General features: G+C 27.8%; 1 protein-coding gene across 1 annotated transcript; it reads left to right on the plus strand.

Moving 5' to 3' along the window:
• The first annotated feature begins 4,192 nt into the window (after window positions 1-4,192).
• Window positions 4,193-11,483, plus strand: LOC120067261 (zinc finger CCCH domain-containing protein 53-like). Its single transcript, XM_039018791.1, has 10 exons — window positions 4,193-4,493; window positions 4,882-5,678; window positions 6,969-7,139; window positions 7,909-8,094; window positions 8,701-8,792; window positions 9,527-9,778; window positions 9,866-9,983; window positions 10,588-10,734; window positions 10,802-10,894; window positions 10,971-11,483. Exons 2-9 carry the CDS (start codon window positions 4,885-4,887, stop codon window positions 10,872-10,874), a joined length of 1,833 nt encoding a protein of 610 aa, XP_038874719.1. The 5' UTR covers window positions 4,193-4,493; window positions 4,882-4,884; the 3' UTR covers window positions 10,875-10,894; window positions 10,971-11,483.
• The last annotated feature ends 7,023 nt before the right edge of the window (window positions 11,484-18,506 follow it).

Below are 18,506 nucleotides of genomic sequence, written 5' to 3' on the forward strand. Positions count from 1 at the left end.
CATTCTTAACGTTGTTTATGTAATTTGGTCTAAAATATCCATAACATGTGTGTGTTTTTTAAAGAAAAATAAAAATAAAATTTTGGATAACTATTTTAAAATAGAAGAAAATAACCACAAATTTTGGCCTCCATTTTTTCGAGAAAAAGAAAACTAAAGAAAATGTCATGACACGAGTTTTGATTTTTTATTTTCCCAATACACTTTAACTCAGAAAGTAGTTATCATGTATGCTTGATTTAAATATTTGAAAAAAACCAATAAAAAACACTTTTTCAAACATGTTTTCTTTATTGAAAACCAAAATTTATTATTATCATTTTTTTTAAAAAAAAAAAGATCAACTTTGAAACATCATTTCCAAATAGTAAATACAACTTTGAAAACTTTGGATAGAACTTTAAAGAAAGATATTTATTGGATATGTGTCAGAGGTTGGGGCAACTGAACGTGCACTATCTTGTATTCCAACCACGGATCTCTATTCTGATAAATCCACTCTCAAAATACTCGAAACCTAAATTTTTAAATTTTTTTAAATAATTATAATACTAAACTCAAAATCAAATCTTTACAAAAATTCTCTCTTTTTCCAAACTAGCTATGAAAATTGAAAATTGAAAATTGAAAATTGAAAATTGTGAAATGGACGAAATTATCGAAGTTTTGATTTTTTTTTTTTCAAAATATTGATGTAGATAAAGATTTCTAAACAATTATAAAACACAAGTTAAAATGTCTACTTCTATTTATATTAGGATAATACTTTAGTGCATTTCGGATATTATCTATCTCTATGTATCTCACTCACATTAGACATATAAAAAAATAAATAAAATAGTCCAAAAAAGAAGTAAGAAGAGTTTGTCTCATAATAAATTATGATTGGACAATTTGATTGAATGCACAAAAGCACATGTGATGCACTAAGTATTTTTATTTACATTATAATCACATTTGCGACATTTCTTTACTTTTTTTTAAAAAAAAAACAATATCATTTTGGTTTCTAGGTTTTTGGTTTTTAAGTTTCAAAATATTATACATTTAGTTTTTAAATTTTAGTTTAATTTTAAATTAATCATTACGAGTGTGTTTGAGGCAAGAACTGTCCTAAGACTATAATAACCATTGTTTGCTACCATAAATACTATTTTGTATTTCTCAATTTGCTACCGTCAACACTATTTTAAAATTCCCATTTATAGTATTTACTATTTTACATTCATCATTTTCTTTGTTGCTTAGGTGTCTATTGTCTCCTTTTCGAACTAAAATAGTTTGCACTCCAAACACATATTATTATAACTCAAACTAAAATAGTCTACACCCCAAACACAAAACTATTATAACCCAACTATAATAACTTAGGACCATAATAACCAACTCATTGTCCAAACACACCTTACGTTTCAAAATGTTACAATTTTATTGATTTTTGTTTCAACGTAGTCTCTAGGTTTTAAGATTTATACTTTTGACTTTTATTTTTTATTAAATACTCACTTTCAGTTTTTGGTATTAATGTCCATTCATTAATTACAGATATTATGAAGTGATGACCTAGAAAATGTTACACTTTCGAGTTCTGTTTCAATTTTAGTTCTTTTAAATTAATTAGTAGACATCAACACTTTAAGAGAAATGTGAGTATTTAGTGAAAATCGATGTTAAAAGTGCAAATCTTGAAATTTAGAGACCAAATAAAAACAAAACCCAAACCTCGAGATTAAAATTGTAACATTTTGAAACTTAAAACTTAAGACTAAAAGTATAAAATTTCGAAATTTAGAAACCAAAATGAAATTAGACCCAAACTCAGGGACCACTTTTCTTTTTTTTTTTTTTACAAAAAATTGTATAATTAACATTTAATATATTTTTGACGATATAGTGAAAATGTTTATTAAACCCATATGTCGGCATCAAAATCCATACTCTTTTGGGACTTCATCCAAATACAAAATGTGAGAGGAGGGAATGGAATCTTTGACTTTGAAGTCGATAGTATACGTTTTATGTTAATTAAGTTATGCTCACGTAAATACTTGATCCAAATAAAACCTCTATTTCGATTCATTTCTCCACCCACATATTCGTTGAATTTATAAAACAAGTCACAATACAATGTCTAAAAGAAATTAAATAGACATACACTATCACTTACACAATTAGAAATTTAGAGGCATATAATATATATTTTTTCATTAAAGCAAAGAAATTAAATAGCTTCAAACACAAAAGCTAAATAGCTTAAATCCCAAGAACTAAGAATGCGTTTGTAATACATTTTTAAATATTTAATTTAAAAAATAAGTCATTTTAAAAGAAATTGAAATATTTGATAATTAGTTAAAATTATTTTTTAAATATATTTTTAATTAATTTTTATCAAAAATATTTAAATAAAAATGAATTTTTTGAAAAATATTTTTTCTCAATTCAATCCAAACAAGCCATAAAATAACCAAAGTTTATCAACGTACTAATACCATTTAATCGAGACAAAATAGATACAATTATTAAAAGTCAGACTTAAGAGTCTTTTATTATTAATTTTTTCTCTTAAAAAAAGAAAGAGAAAGAGAAGAAAAAGTAGTATTCCATATTTCACTACAGCGATAACATACCAATTAAATTTGGTGAAGTTATACAAAATATATATAAATTTATATCAATTTTGAGTATTTCTCAATTATGTCTTTAGATATTAAAACTTTTCATTTTTACCACTAAAATTTAAAATTGTTCCAAAAATAACCCTAAAATAAAAGATGAAAATTGATACGATAGCTTGATATAGAAAATCTGGAAGACGTATGTGATAATGTTTACAATAATATAAAAGAAAGATCTAAAAATATGTCGCTGAGATCGTTACATAATTACATAACCAAGATTTTACATCACTTTCTATGAATATTTACGTGAATTATGTTATAACTTATAACTGATTTTATATCTTATTTTAATGAAAAAAAACTATCCAAATGTATTTTTTTAAAAATAAATTTTAAAATTTAAGAGTAAAAATGAATCTTTCGAACACATATCGAACATAATTCGACGTTTCTAAAATCCAAAGTTTATAGATATCATGTATGAGTTTAACCATTAAATATTCGTTGAATAAAAAAGTTGTACGAATGATTTATTATAATCTATACTAAATAAATTGCAAAAAAATGCCACTAAATTTTGTCATTTGTTTTTATTTTTTAAAATACTCATATTCTTTCAAAAAAAAAAAGAAAATAACTTCAATATTACTCTTTACCTTTCATAGATATCTCAAAACTACAATAAATCTATTAGGTGGCGTAAGAATTTTGAATGAAAATCAAAATGGATATGGTAATTACTTGAAACAGTGTGACAATGTTCGATATTTTCATCCACGTCATCACCATATTGTTTCAAGTCTCAATTTTTATTTAAAATCTAACAAATTTCTACTCCGACAATAATTTAAAAATATTTATAAAAATCAATAATAATATTAGAACTTTTGAAAGAACGTGGAATTCTACCCAACAAATGAGGATAATTCTAAGAAATAGCCCTAAAAGTTTTTCAACTTTCACATATAGGAACTTTTTGGCCAAATGTTTTAATATCTCATTTAGGTGCATCTCGCCCAAGATCGATATGGAGACTAAGGAGGCGTTTGGGACAAGAGTTGGTTATTATAGTACTAAGTTATTGTAGTTGGGTTATAATAGTTTGTGTTTGGATGTAGAGCATTTTAGTTTCAGTTATAATAAAATGTGTTTGAAGTGTAAACTTTTTTAATTTGAGAAAGAAATAGTAAATACTGTAGTAAATAATTAAAAAATGATGAATGTAAAATAGTAAAAAATTATAGCAGACGGAATACAAAATAGTATTTACTATAGCAAGAAGTGATTATTATAGTCGTAAAATAATATTTGTCCAAAACATAGCACCATGGGCTAAAAAAGATACTATTTGTAAAAGGCTAAAAAAAATGGAGTGCTATTTCTAACCCTTTTTGAAAAGAGAAATATATAAGTGTATGATTATGATCGGATAATTTAATGAAAAGTAGGAAAATATGTACCGTTTCATCAGATGCAATTAAGTATTTTTAACCCCAACCAAAAAACAACAACAACAATCACACTCAGCTTTGTGTGTCTTATTAGAATTATACATACCATACAGCCAAAACCACTTCTTCTTTTCTCTCTCCATAGCCTCCACTTTCACCAATCCTTTGTTTGGTTTGGTTCACAAAGGGTATGGGGAGCTTATGAGAGAGAGAGAAAAAAAGACAGGTACTGTAGTGGGAGAAAGCGCTTCTGCTGGCCATGCCCACTATAAGCTCTGCTCCCAATAAAAAAAAAAAACCACAGCGCCATTACTCTTCTTCTTCTTCCTTCTAATTTCTTTCACTTTGACCCCATTATTGTTGTACTCAACCAAATGAAATCCCTCTAATTTCTCTTCTTCTCTTCTTTCCCAACTCACAGGTGCTTCTTCTTCTTCTTCTTCTGTTAATGTTTTTTTTTTTTTTGTTTGGATCTTCATTTGATGTTGTTTTATGTTGGGAATTGGAGGATTTTGTGTGTTTTTTTGTTGACCCATTTTGGGGTTTATAGACACAAAATGGCTACATAAACCCCATTTTTCCTCTGTTGTTTGGTTGTTTTGAAATTCAACCTTCTTTAATGGCATGATTTCTTTTTAGGGGTTTAACATTTTGATTCTCTTTGATTAATGCCCCCTTTTTCTTTTTCTAGTATCAAAAGCTACACAAGAATACTATACTTTCCCACTTTCCCTTTGTTGGGTTTGCAAAAGAAATCTTACTTTTTTTTTTGTTCTGTTTGGTGTTTCTGGGTTTGAATTTTTTTTCAGGTGATGATGGATGAATATGAAGCAACAAGAATTGTATTCTCAAGACTTCAAAATCTAGACCCTGAAAATGCTTCTAAAATCATGGGACTTCTCCTTCTTCAAGACCAAGGAGAAAAAGAAATGATTAGATTAGCTTTTGGCCCTGAAAGTTTACTCCATTCCATGATTCTCAAAGCTAGAAATGAATTCAACTTCAAACCTAAACTTAATCTCCCATCTCTTGAACTTCCACTTCCAAATCATTCCTTTCCAAACCCAGATGATGAATTTCTCACCACACCCACTAATAATAATCCCAAAACTTTTTACAATGGAGGAGGTGATTTTGTAGATGAGTTTCAGTTTCAAGAACATCACCATCATCATCATCAACAACAACTCTCTTTCCTCAATGATTGCTCTGTAAATGAAAACCCAGATTTCTTTTACCCTGCTCCTCCGGCGAGCCCGAGCGGCGGAAATTGGTCGGAGGAGGCGGGGTTGGGGCTTGGATGGCGGCCGTGTCTCTACTATGCTAGAGGGTTTTGTAAGAATGGAAGTGGGTGTAGGTTTTTTCACTCCGGTGGCGGTGATTTGGGTTTGAAATCGATGGTGCCTGCCGACGGCGGCGCCGGTGCTGCCGTCGGCAGTGTTGGAAGGACGGAGATGGTTGAACAGTGTAATGATGTTGTTCTTCTCCGGTCGAATTCCGGTCTGCAGCAGAGACTGGGAGTGGGATCTGGTAATGGTTTTTTTCCTTATTCGCCGACGGCGGCTTCTGAATTGCTTCTTCATCAGCAGCAGAACGAAATGCGAAGGTATCTCAGCAATTCTTTTTGTTTAATTACAAAATAAATAAATAAATTTTTAAATTTTATTTAATTTTATTTATTTGGTCTATTAACTTTCAAAATTTTAAATTTGTGTTAGAGAGTAACTTAAAATTTGGAATTTCGAGAGTTCATCGAACAAATAAACTCAAACCTCGAGATTAAACTTATAATTTTACCTAAAACCCAAAACCAAATTGGTGTTAGGGAGGAACTTTAAAAAAGTTCTTTTAAAAAAAACTTTAATATTTAGATTAAAATATCATTTTTATCCATATATTATTATTCAATTTTAGTCTACATAGTTTTGATTGTCTAATTTTAATTTATGTACTTTCAATAAATCTTAATTAGTCCTCGTTGCTAGTTTATTGTTGATTTTTTAAAAACACTTTTTGTAACTCCTTAACATTTTTACTATAAATTTCACCTATTGTATTCTCCTACATAAAAATTATTATTATTATTTAATCAAGGGAAATTATTTCAAATGATAAAACTATTGAAAATATTTACAAGATATAGTAAAATTTTAGAACTATCAATGATAGACGCTAATTTATCAGTGCTATCATTGATAGTTCTAAAATTTTGTTATATTTTGTAAATACTTTGGTTCATTTTTTGTATGTTTAAAAATAGTCCTTTAATCAATTTGGGTAAAAATTAACTATGAGAGACTAAATTTAATTTATTGAAAGTAACTAAAATTGGACATTTGAACAAATTTCAAAGTATATAGATCAAAATAAACGAACTTTCAATTTTGTGTTTAATAGATCTTATCTATTGGATTTTTTTTAAAAAAAAGTTCACATATTTACTAGGTGCAAATTGAATGTTTGAAGTTCCATTAGACATGAAATTCAAATTTATATTTAGTCGATATTTATTTTTAATTTTTTTCTAATATGTCGGAGATTTATTAGACACAAAATTAAAAGTTCAAATACGTATTTGACATTTTTAAAATTTAAGGATCTACTAGATAAATTTTTTTTTTTTTATAATTTATTAGAAACTTTGATAGTTTCCGAGTAGAATAGACATAAATATCAAAGTTTATGGACTAAATTTATAATATCAATGTTTCGTCAAATTAAATTATTAGTACTTTCACTTTAATGAAATATTTAACTAATGAGATGTAATTTTTTTCCTATTGATCCTTTAAATAATTAGTTGAAATGTGTTTTTGGTGAGGTGATAATTCAAAATCAATTTTAAATATATGAACATCACTTTAAAAAGTTTGAAACCAAACAACACGATATACAGAGCGGTGGCCGGTTTATCCATGGTGGAGGAATCGAGCATCGTGGGGAGATTCCGGCTAGAAAGAACTGATTTTTCCGGTGGAGGAATGGGAAATCCGGCAGCCAGACAAATTTACTTGACATTCCCAGCAGAAAGCTGTTTCAAAGAGGAAGATGTGTCCAAATATTTCAGGTTCTAACTTCTACCATTTTGTAATATTTGGATTTAGGTTTCTTTGTTGAAAAAAAAACACAATTCCTATTTTAGGGATATTTCAATTTTCATTGTTAGTTTTAGGTTTCCAATTTTCAAAACAGAAACTATACATATATAATATATTTCTTAATTTGATAACGCTTTCATTTTTAGTTTTTAGTTTTTGAAATTTAGGTTTATTTCTTCTCAATTTCATTTTCATCTTTCTCGAAAAACACTTGATTTTTTTTAGTCAAATTTCAAAAGCAAAAACCAAATTCTTAAAAACTATAATTTTTTTCCTTTATAGTTTTCAAAAACTTGACTTGGTTTTTGAAAATGTCATTTTTGGTAACCATTTGGTTTTTGTTTTTTGAAAATTTTATTTGTTTCACACACTTTCTTGATCATGATTTTCATATATTTTTTTTAATGTAAATATAGGAATTCTTAGTTGAATTCCAAAAACAAGAATAGTTTGCTTTTTTAAAAAACAAAATGATTATCAAACGGGGAAGTTTGACTCGGATTTTAAAGATGTGTGGACAATAAAACAAAAAAGAATAATAAGTGAAAATAGTGTTTATAAACTTAATCATCGAAAACCAAATGATTATTAAACAAACCGTAGTTACATTCATTTCAAAACATTATTGCAAATTGTATATCATATTTCAAATGATAGGATTTCTTATATTTTCTTTTCTTTTTTCTATTTTTGGAAGTTTCATGATTCTAAAAGGAGAAGTTAAATACATATATGCAGCATTTATGGACCAGTTCAAGACGTGAGAATCCCATATCAGCAGAAGAGGATGTTTGGATTCGTAACTTTCGTGTATGCCGACACGGTTAAGCTTATTCTGGCTAAGGGGAACCCCCATTTTGTATGTGATTCTCGTGTTCTAGTTAAGCCTTACAAGGAGAAGGGCAAAGTCCCCGACAAGTTCAGGTTTTGTTCTTTCCCTATCTATATTAATTATAGCACTTTTGTTATCGTCAAAACCGCTTTCCACTTACGCCTGTCATATTTCGAAATGATTCCAAACCTTAAAATATTCTTTGTGAGTAAATACTTGTAGAGTTCTTTTGAAACTACTTTAAAAAATAAGCCATTTTAACAAAGTATTTTGATTGTATCGTGAGATCAATTGAGGTGTGCTTCAGTCAAATACAAGTATTAAAGAATTTTGATCATCAAAGCACTTTAGTAAAAAGCACTTGGGCACAAATCACTTTGAATTTTGGTTTATATGATCTTAAAAGTGTTTTAAAGTACTTTGGAAACAAGTTCATGGGTAGAAAATACTCATTAAATAAGTACTTTCTCACAAAACACTTTCTTTAAAAGGAAGATTTTTTGGTGGTGGAAAAAGTGGTTTTTGATCCCAAACAAAGCCTAAATCTTATTTTAGTCATACTCTCTCTTGTGCTTATTGTATTTTGATTCCTAAAATTATTTAGCTTGCCTTGATTTATTATTATTATTTTTTTCAATTTTTATTTTCTAGTCCTTTTTCCCTGGCCAATTGAAACTTTATATTTAAACTATAATTAGGAAACAACAACAAATTGAAAGGGGGGATTTCTCTTCACCTTGTGGTACTCCTACTGGTCTTGATTCTAGAGATCTTCATGATCTCCATCATGGTAAGAAACCAAATTCTCTCTCAATGATATTTTGTTTGGTTACAACTTGTAAGATTAGGAAATGTTACACCGTGCACATGAGTTGGTCCAATTATTAAAAGGATGAAGTTATAAACTTGGATGCTTTACAGTCATGGTATGGACTCAAATGTATATAATTTTGAAGTTTAACGTTTAAGGGTTCGTTTAATAATGTTCTCGACCTTTTATTTTGTTTCTCATTTTACGTGCATTGTTGTGTTTTAGAAACAAAAAGCATTTAGGGGGCGTTTGGCGTGCAGAGTTGAGTTGATAATTATTATAGGAGGAGAGTAATTGGGAGAGTTAATGCGAATAACAAGGTGAGAAATGTGAGTTAATGTGAATAACGAGATGATAAACCTCTTTAATAATTGGTGAACCAAACGGTGGGTGGGTTTTTTTTACCCACCCAACCCAACCCAACTTGGGGGCCAAACGCCCCCTTAATGAATTTGATTATCATTTCGACCTTCATGTGTTGGTTTATTCAACCAAATCTAAAAAGTGATATGAGTATAACTATGAGAATTCGAAAACAATCTAGCAAAGAGAAAATCTAGAATGGGAAACGTAATCCAAGTCCAACACACTTGTTTCTATAAAAACAGGAAACAAGAAACGGATAATAGGAAGTCAAAGCGTCATTAAACGAGCCTCGTCTAGCTATGGAAGTATCTCGGGAAGTTGCTGTTGTAACTTGTTTTATAATGCAGGTGCAAGAATGTATTACAACAGTCAAGACATGCTGTGGAGGAGGAAACTGGAGGAGCAAGCTGATTTGCAGCAAGCTCTTGAACTTCAAGCTTTAAGAGTAATGAGTTTGCAACTTGCTGATCTCAAAAAGCCTCACCATCATCACATTCCTCTTTCAACTTGTAGCCCTATTCCCTCCCCCATTCCCTCTCCTAATACCTTCAATCAAACCCTTTTCCATTCAATTCCTACCGACTCACAACTTCTCCAAGGTACATTTTTCTCTCTATTGCATAGGGCAGTTTCAATATCACAAGTTGTTCTTCATTCTAGCTAAATAATCCACCTGTCTTTTGTAGAGGATGGGTCGAACCGCTTGCCCGAGATTCGCATCGAGCCTCAGGTGGTGAACAATTTTGATTCGACAGCTGATAGTGATAGTAGCAATGGCAAGGAAACTGACTTGCAAGAAACTAGGTACTAAAAGGTGCTAGGTTAAAAAATGTTTTTCGTCTCTAAACTTTCATAAAAGTAGTCAAGCTTTAGTTGGTAATGACTTAGTTCCTATTCATTCAAATTTATAACAACTTAGTCCCCTGAATGTTAATAAATAACGATTTAGTCCTTATACTTTACAATTTGTAACGATCTAGTCTTCATTGGGAAAAATATTAGTATAATTTAAGGATATTTCTTACACGTGTAGATTAATAAACTGATTGTTTATAAACTATAAATATTAAGTCGTTACGTGATAAAAATTAACACTTAGAGACTAAATTGTTACAAATGTTAAAGTAGAGGGGCGAAGGGACTAAATTGCTACAAATTTGAAAGTATAGAGACTAAATCGTTACTATCAAAGCTCATGGACTACATTGTTAGTTTTATGAAAGTTTGGAGACAATGTTTTTAACTGAAGTTCTATTTGGTGGTGGTTATTATTATTTTTTATTTTTTATAACAGAAGCAAACATGTGTTTATGAAGAAAAGCCACAAGGTTCTTCATTGACATTTCTGATCTGATCAAAAGTAAGGTCTCTTAAAATTGCAATTTCGATTGTTTTTGTTGTGTTGTAGTTTGGAGCATAATCTTCCTGACAGCCCCTTTGCCTCTGCTTCGTACACGCCAAGTGTTATTGAGGCCGATGAATCGGATGCCTCAACTGACAATCATTCTGCAGCTTCATCCTTCATTGCAGCACCCTTCAAGTCTTTCAACTGCCAGTAAGACCTTTTTTCTTGCCTTGATCATTTTAACAATATTCTGATGAGATTTGTGCATCAATTTCAGGTACTCTTCAGGCCATGGAGCCATTGGATTGTATGCAAGCACGGGTGGACCGACGTGCCGAGTTGGGATTTAGCGACCCCTTCAGCTCATCATGTAAGTTCTTCCTGGGCTTGATTCAACAGTCCAAAAGTTTTGTTTTTGATCCAAACCATGTTGTTGTCTTGTACAGAAATTTCAAGAAGTGTCATAAGAAAGCCTACATCACCAAGGACCTGAGAATTACCATAACAATAGTATTTATTTAAAATAATAAAAAATCATAGGAATGTCAAAGTCTCGAGATCGACCCTCTGAAAGAAGTTCTTGATAAAAAGAAAGCTCTTGCTGTCTCTTAGAGTTTTTGGCATTTTTTTCGTCCCGTGAAGTCTCCCGACAAATGTGAAAATGGGAGAGGTCATTCTTCTATGAAGATTGTTGTTGTTGTAGTAGTAGGAGCAGCTAGTGTTAGCTTTTCAATTTAATTTAGTGTTAGTTGAAGTGAAGACAGAAGTAAAAGAGAGGAGAAACAGTAAAAGGAGTGTAAAATGGCAAAGAGAGACATTGATTGACATGCAGTTTTCGCTGTAATTCTCTTGCCAATGTAAATCTTACAAGAGGAATTCAAGAAAGCCAACATGTTCAAAATTCAGTCTTCTTTGTATATCAAAAGTGTTAATGATCAATGATAATGGCCCTTTATATATATTGCTGAATTGGAATTTTATGTGCTCTTGAATATTACAAACTAGCATCGATTAGTGACTTTAATATTTGAAATTATTATCTTTTGTTTGTTTATTCTTATAAGATTTAGTTTTAGGGAGATTTTTAACGATAATAAAAAAAATGAGAGAAACTATTTACATAAAATAGCAAAATTTTAATTTTCTTTTATAGAGACTGATAGAGGTCGATAGAAGTTTATCCGTGTCTATTAATGATAAAAATTGACAGAATTCTATCATTGATAGATAGTGATAGAAATCTATTAGTGATTATTAGTATTTTTATTTTATGGGATTCCAATGGTAGTGTGAGTGATTTCTTAATTGTTGCTTAATTTTTAATGTCTTTTCAGAAATCTGGTGCCCAAAAGAAAAATCATTTTTCCATTTTTTTAACCGTATTAAAAATATTGGAGTGGATCTCGAGTTGCATCTATATTTGCGGTTCATTAAATTGCAAATAGTTCAATTATATTTGCAATGTGACGAACTCTTCTTCCTTCTTAACTTTTTAAATATTTTATAATTTTTTCTATGATATACCGGGGTGAGGAGATACGTAACTATTGTCCAACTTGAAAATGGTTGATTATGGCTTAACTTCAAATATTTTTTTTATGTTATATTGTAGATTTAATAATATTTAAATAATTATTACTTTTATAATTGAAAGTTTTATTCAACTTTAATTGTAAAAATAAAGCATCATCCTTTTATAATATAAAAATTGGACCATTACTCCTTTTTCCCTACTATTTTTTTTCAATTTTTTTGCCTCGTTTGATAACTATTTGTTTTTTCGTTTTGGTTTTTGAAAATTAAGTCTATTTCACTCACATTTTTTTCACCTTTTTTTATAATAATTTGCATCTTTTTTAAGTACAATGGTTGAATTTTTAGCCGAATTCAAAAAGCCAAAACAACTTTTGAAAGCTACTTTTTTTTTTTTAGTTTTCAAAATTTGACTTGATTTTTTAAGCCATTGGTGAAAAGTAGATAAAAAGAAGAAATTTAGAGATGAAAGTAATGTCCATAGGCTTAATTTTAAAAAATAAAAATAAAAAACAAAATGATTAGATCATAATTTGATTTATAATTTTAATCAAATAAATGATCAATTTTATTAAAATACCTTGGCCAACATGAGCCTCGATTTATGAGGTTCAATTTTTCACCCTTCATATGTTTTTTTAAAAAAATATTATAAGAAATCTAACAATTCAAACCAGAGATGAAAGTTCAAACATATAATCTTAAAAAGAAATTGGGAAAAATTAGTTTTGGTCTCTCAATTTTTAATAATAGATTTGTTCGGTCTATGAAGTTTAAAAAAATGCACGTTTTGGCAATGAATTTTAGAAGTAAATCTAAAGATCTGATTTTTTTCCCCTAGTGAGGCATTTGAAATTGCAAAATAATCATAATAATAAATAAATAAAATACTATTTTAGTCGTTGTAATTTAGGACTTATTTATTTTAGTTTATGTCGATTCAAATGGTCGATTTTATTCATTGCATATTCAATAAATCTTAAATTTAGTCTCTCAAAGTTAATTTTTATATAAATTCTTTAAATAATAATAATACTTTTCATGGAAAAAAAACACTACATGAATATGTTTCCAAAATTAGTCGTAAAATGCTAATAAAGTACATGTTTAGGAGTGGTTTTGAAATGATTAAAATAACTTTTGTCATTTTTGAAATTACTTTGAAACACATCTTTAATTACTCAACAATTTAATATTTAATTTTATACTGTTAAACGCACTCTTCATACTATTAAAATAGATTTGAAATGATTGAAAGTATTTTACGAGTGATATTGAAAATGATAAAAATTATTTTAACCATTTTAAAATTGTTAGGTTGTATCAATTTGGAACATAAATTTTCAATTTAATCAATTTTAACCTTACTTAGACAAGAACTACAAACCTTAAATTTTATAAAGTTTTGTAATTTAAACTATCTAATAAGCTCTCATTCTGAGAATTATTAAACAAAGTTTTCTCTTATACATTTAATGAATTATATATGCGTGCGTGTCTGTGTGTGAATTTTTTCGAAGGAACAACATTAGAACTATTTTTTTTTTGTTAGAATTGATGCATTTTGAGAATGTTATTCGATGGTTAATTTGTGTGTTGGTCAAACTTATTATTGTACAAAATTTTATCGGATTAAAATTAATGAATTTAAACCAATTTCCTTCAAAGACCTAACAAGCTTTGATAAATTTTCCAAGATATTATTAATATTTTGAAGCCAGAGTAGACACAACTCAACAGTAATTAACATATGCTCATTTTCTCAAAATCGAAGGTTCAAATTAATATTTTGAACAACTGAATTATCCTTAGAATCTAGCAAATCTGAATAGAGCAATGATTAGGCTGAACCTGACCCATATGTTTCCCACTTTTTTACCACACAAAAACGAATCATAAAAAAAATATTTTTGAAAAAAAAAAAAATGTCACATGACAATATTTTATTGCACTATTTCACTAAAAAAACAAAAAGGAAAAGAAAAAAAATTGGCTACTTAAATACATTATTGAATCAATCAATGCATAATAGAAACAAATAGATAATGTCAGATTGTACCTTTTGAATAGTGGCAATAAATGGTGTTTCACTAAATAATGCCACATGAAGCTATGGTTGCAGCAACTAATGCAAGTAGATTGTAGAGCCTTGTCAACATCAAAATTAATGAATAGTGTGTTACATGAAAATTCATTTCAATAATAATGTTACAAAAATACCAAAGTAGTAGATAATAAGTTGTTAACGACTTGTCAACTCATAGGGGACATGTAAAGCATAATCATGGGGAGCACAACATTACCTTTAGTAGGGATGACATTTTTTTTTCCTCATTGGATTCAGGCAAATTCTTATCCTAAAATTTTTATTAAGGCTAAATTACCAAAAAAAAAAAAAAATATTTGTAATATTATCTTTGATATTTCATACACAGGACACAACAAAATTTCATATACTAAAAAAAGTATGGCATTAAAATTTTAGAAGTTGTTTGTTTTTTTTGGGAATGTAGATAACAAGCATATTTAAATGCCAGAATTATAGATGTTAGAAATTACAGATGTCCGATATCATTAGATGTTTGTTTGTTTTATAGGAATATTTTTAACATATCTAGGAATAATTGGATAACTATGTTTGTTTTACACGATTTCTACTTGTAAATGTCGTAAAATTACATAATGTTCAAAGAATGTCATTAAGATTATTCATTAATTTATAATTAATAAAATATAATTTGAACTTGTATAACATAATTTTTTTAATTAATTTATATTTATTTTTAAATTAATATAATTTTGTTATATTTTTTTTTCTCAACAAAACAATATATAGTAATTTATGATTTTTTATAAAATAATCAATTTAAATTTGAATTTGAATATCTTTTTTTAAAAAATAAAAACAATTACAATATTATCAAAGAGAGTGAAATACATAGTTGATATTATTTATTTTAATTATAAAATGAAAATAAAGAAGAGTGTATTTATATATTTATTTATATTTATATATACTAGTTTGGTTTGTAATATCTAAAATAACTACATGTGAACTTATAAACAAACTTAAAAGTTGACTTATAACGAATTTATAAGTTGAAGTTGTTGAACTATTTTTACAAAATATAAATTAGATAAACTCAATATAAAATACATTATATAAAAGAGTGTGCAAATTAAAATTGAAACTATTCTATTTTGAATTATTTGCATAATTATGTGTCATTTAAATAGTTTTGATGTTTATTATTTAAATATTTAAGTTTTTTTTACCCCTATCTTGGTATATAAATAATTATATTATTTTTATGATCTACTCTTGCTAATTAAATAAAAATAGAATTAGTTTTAAAATAATACATTATTAATTAAAAAAAAATCCAACCAAAGAAAGCAAGAAACAAAGAAACTAACAATGAAAAAAACTAAAGAAGTAAAAAGATTGATACAAATTATAATCTTGAACAAAAATTATTTCCCTTCATCATGTCTATCATCATTGTTACACTTTTTTTTCACATATAACACAGAAAAAAATCCAACCAATAAAAGAAAAATATATTTTTCTTATTAATCACCCAACCAGATTAAAAGAAAATAAAGACATGTCAAAATAAATTTACATTTAAGTAATTAAATATTTACATTCCTATGTATCTTTTGATGTCAATGGAATACAACCATTCGGGTTGATTCTACTCTTCATGATTTTACCTATATAAAAAAACTGTTGGTAAATACATTTAAGTTATCAAATTTCATAATATTGAAAATTCAGAAAGTCATTATGAATAAAGAGATACTCTACCATTTTTCTTTAATTTTGATGGAGTGTTATAAAATGTATTTATTTCCTAACATGCATGATTGGTTACAAATATTCATTTATATGTAAATTTAGGATATAAAATAATATTTAAAGTATTCAGATATAATAATATTTATTAAAATACTCTAATCTTTTTCATTGTTTACTTCTTGAGTTACTCCAATTGTGTTAACTTTCGAACTCCACAAACTTCTAAAATTATTCTATATTTTTTTCTCCAACAAATTTTTAGTAGATGTGTTTTATTATCTACACATTCTTTTTTTTTTTTTCAAATATTGGTTGGATTTTATATGTTAAAATTATGAAAAAAAAAACGAAAGATATTTTTACCAACCGTTTTGATGTTGTGCTATATTTAAAATGGAAAACATATAGTTCATTTAAAATTTTTAAAAGTAAAAGCTCAAAAAGAAAATTTCTCCACGAATCCCACTATTATAATTTTAACATTTATATCACTATTAAAATAATTCATTAAAAAAAATTTCTCAATTTTTTTTTTTTATATTTGATTAAAAAAGCTAATAATTATTATTTTTAATGTAATTTCTAAATCTCAAGTAGCATACACTTTTTTACGAAGGTAAAACCCCTAAAAATGAATATAAATAAATTGTTATCTTATTTCACCAATTTTAGAAAAATAAAAAAGTGTTTATTAACTTACCTTGTATTAAATATAACCATAAATTTATGGTATCAAGAAAAATATTAAAAAATTAATATAATAATTAAATTAAAAAAAGATTCTAGGAGAAAAATAAAATTAGTTGTGCTTTATAAAATTAGGAAGATTCAATCAATTTTACTTCTTACTAATTTTCTCCTCTCTCCATATCTCCTCCTTTCTCCTAGATTTCTTGCCCTCCCTCTATATCTCTCTCTCTTTTTTTTTTTTTTTTTTTTCATATATAAATCTATTAAATCCATTACAATTACGTAAAAAATCAAATTGGATAGAGATCATTATCTATGAAATCTCTAACAAGAAAATGTACATACTTCACTTCCCATTTTTCTTTATCCTACGCTTCCCATCTTCAAAACTAAAAGAAAAAAAAATGAGTCAATAAAATATTTAGAAAATCATAAATTAATTAAATAGACAAAATAAGCATGTATTCCTATTAATAAAGTAATATATAGAGAAAAAAAACTATAAACCCCTAAATTGAACACACGCATCAAATAAATATTTACATCTTTCATGAAATCAATACGATTAAATAGACAATTACATCAAATAAACATTTACATCTTTCATGAGATCAATACGAACACATGCATAAGGAAGAAACCTGCAGAAACTTATTAAAGAAGACCATAAAATTGTATATTAAAATATTTAGGAAAAAAGTTTGTCTTATTTTCATTCATGATCAATGTTAGAAATGATTTGTTTTAAGTTTAGTCATCAAAATTTATTAACAAAAGAAAAGATATAAAGAAAAAAGAACTCTTCTGTTGTTCGACATTAACAAAAGAAAAAAAGAACTAATAGTTGAATAAAAAAACAATCATTGGATTAGGATTGGCAAAAATTTTCGTGGGGTCGGATTGATCTGAATGGAACAGTTTGATCGAGAATGGGGTCAAACTGAGATTATAACTAGGTCCGGAGATGGGAAGGGTATATCTATCCCGTCCCTGTCCTCGACCCTGATTATTATTATTTTTTATTTTTTATAAAAAAACAACAATCGGGGATGGATCCTTGCGAGGACCTGTTTCCCCCAAGACATCCCCGTCAATTGGGGATGGGGAAATACCCGGCAGGGATGGAGAATCCCCAGCCCCGACCCAACCCGTTGCCAACCCTAAGTTGGACGACATGATGTACCTCGGAAAAAACATTCACGTCGGCATACTGCTCTAGCAGTTGAGAGATATTGTGAAGATGATTTAAATTTCTTTTACTTTTCTAAGCAATTTTCTATTCATTCATGACCAATTTTAGAAACCATTCATTTTAAGTTTAATCATTTGAATTTATTGGTAAAAGAAAAAAATCTATACTATATTAAAATGGGCTAAGAGGAGAGAACTTTTCACTTCCTTCTTTGCCCTTAACTTTTCTTGTAAAGACTATTTTGCCCTCACATTTATATCTTTTCATGATTGTACCATTTACTCTTTGTTAAAAAAAAAAAAAAAAATAGGTACATGAAAAAAATAACTTCCCATGCAACTCCAGATCAAAACAACACAACTTTTCCAATTCATGGGTGTGATAATCTATCTATAAAAAATAAAGAGAAATCGATAGTCTTATAGCCAATTATTGTCAATTTTCATATTAAAGTGATGCCACAAAAAGTTCTTCTATCATGCAAACCTTTCTAAAAATAGTGTGGACAATTTTTTTTTTATCTTTTGAATGAAAACATTGAACCGATCAAGATGAGGCCCTACAAATTCAGAAACTTATTTCATTGATGGAGAGGTATAATAATCTATGATTAAGTTAGTAGTGTGTATTAAGTTTTTTTTTAATATATTATTTCATTAGAAAAGGGAAAAAAATTTGGATGAGATTTAAGTTTGAGTGCCTCCAAGAGAAATAGATTAAATGTAGTTTTTTGAATTCCATGTTCCTTCTCAACTATTGTTTCTT

Source organism: Benincasa hispida, chromosome 12 (genome assembly GCF_009727055.1).
Source record: "Benincasa hispida cultivar B227 chromosome 12, ASM972705v1, whole genome shotgun sequence".
Classification (NCBI taxonomy): Eukaryota; Viridiplantae; Streptophyta; class Magnoliopsida; order Cucurbitales; family Cucurbitaceae; genus Benincasa; species Benincasa hispida.

What these genes read in the sequence shown, in the direction of transcription:
- LOC120067261 (XM_039018791.1), top strand. Translation starts at nt 4,885, where the DNA reads ATGATGGATGAATATGAAGCAACAAGAATTGTATTCTCAAGACTTCAA. An exon ending in AAAGTCCCCGACAAGTTCAG is followed by an intron (nt 8,095 to 8,700) that starts GTTTTGTTCTTT and finishes AACTATAATTAG; the next exon opens with GAAACAACAACAAATTGAAA. An exon ending in CGACTCACAACTTCTCCAAG is followed by an intron (nt 9,779 to 9,865) that starts GTACATTTTTCT and finishes TGTCTTTTGTAG; the next exon opens with AGGATGGGTCGAACCGCTTG.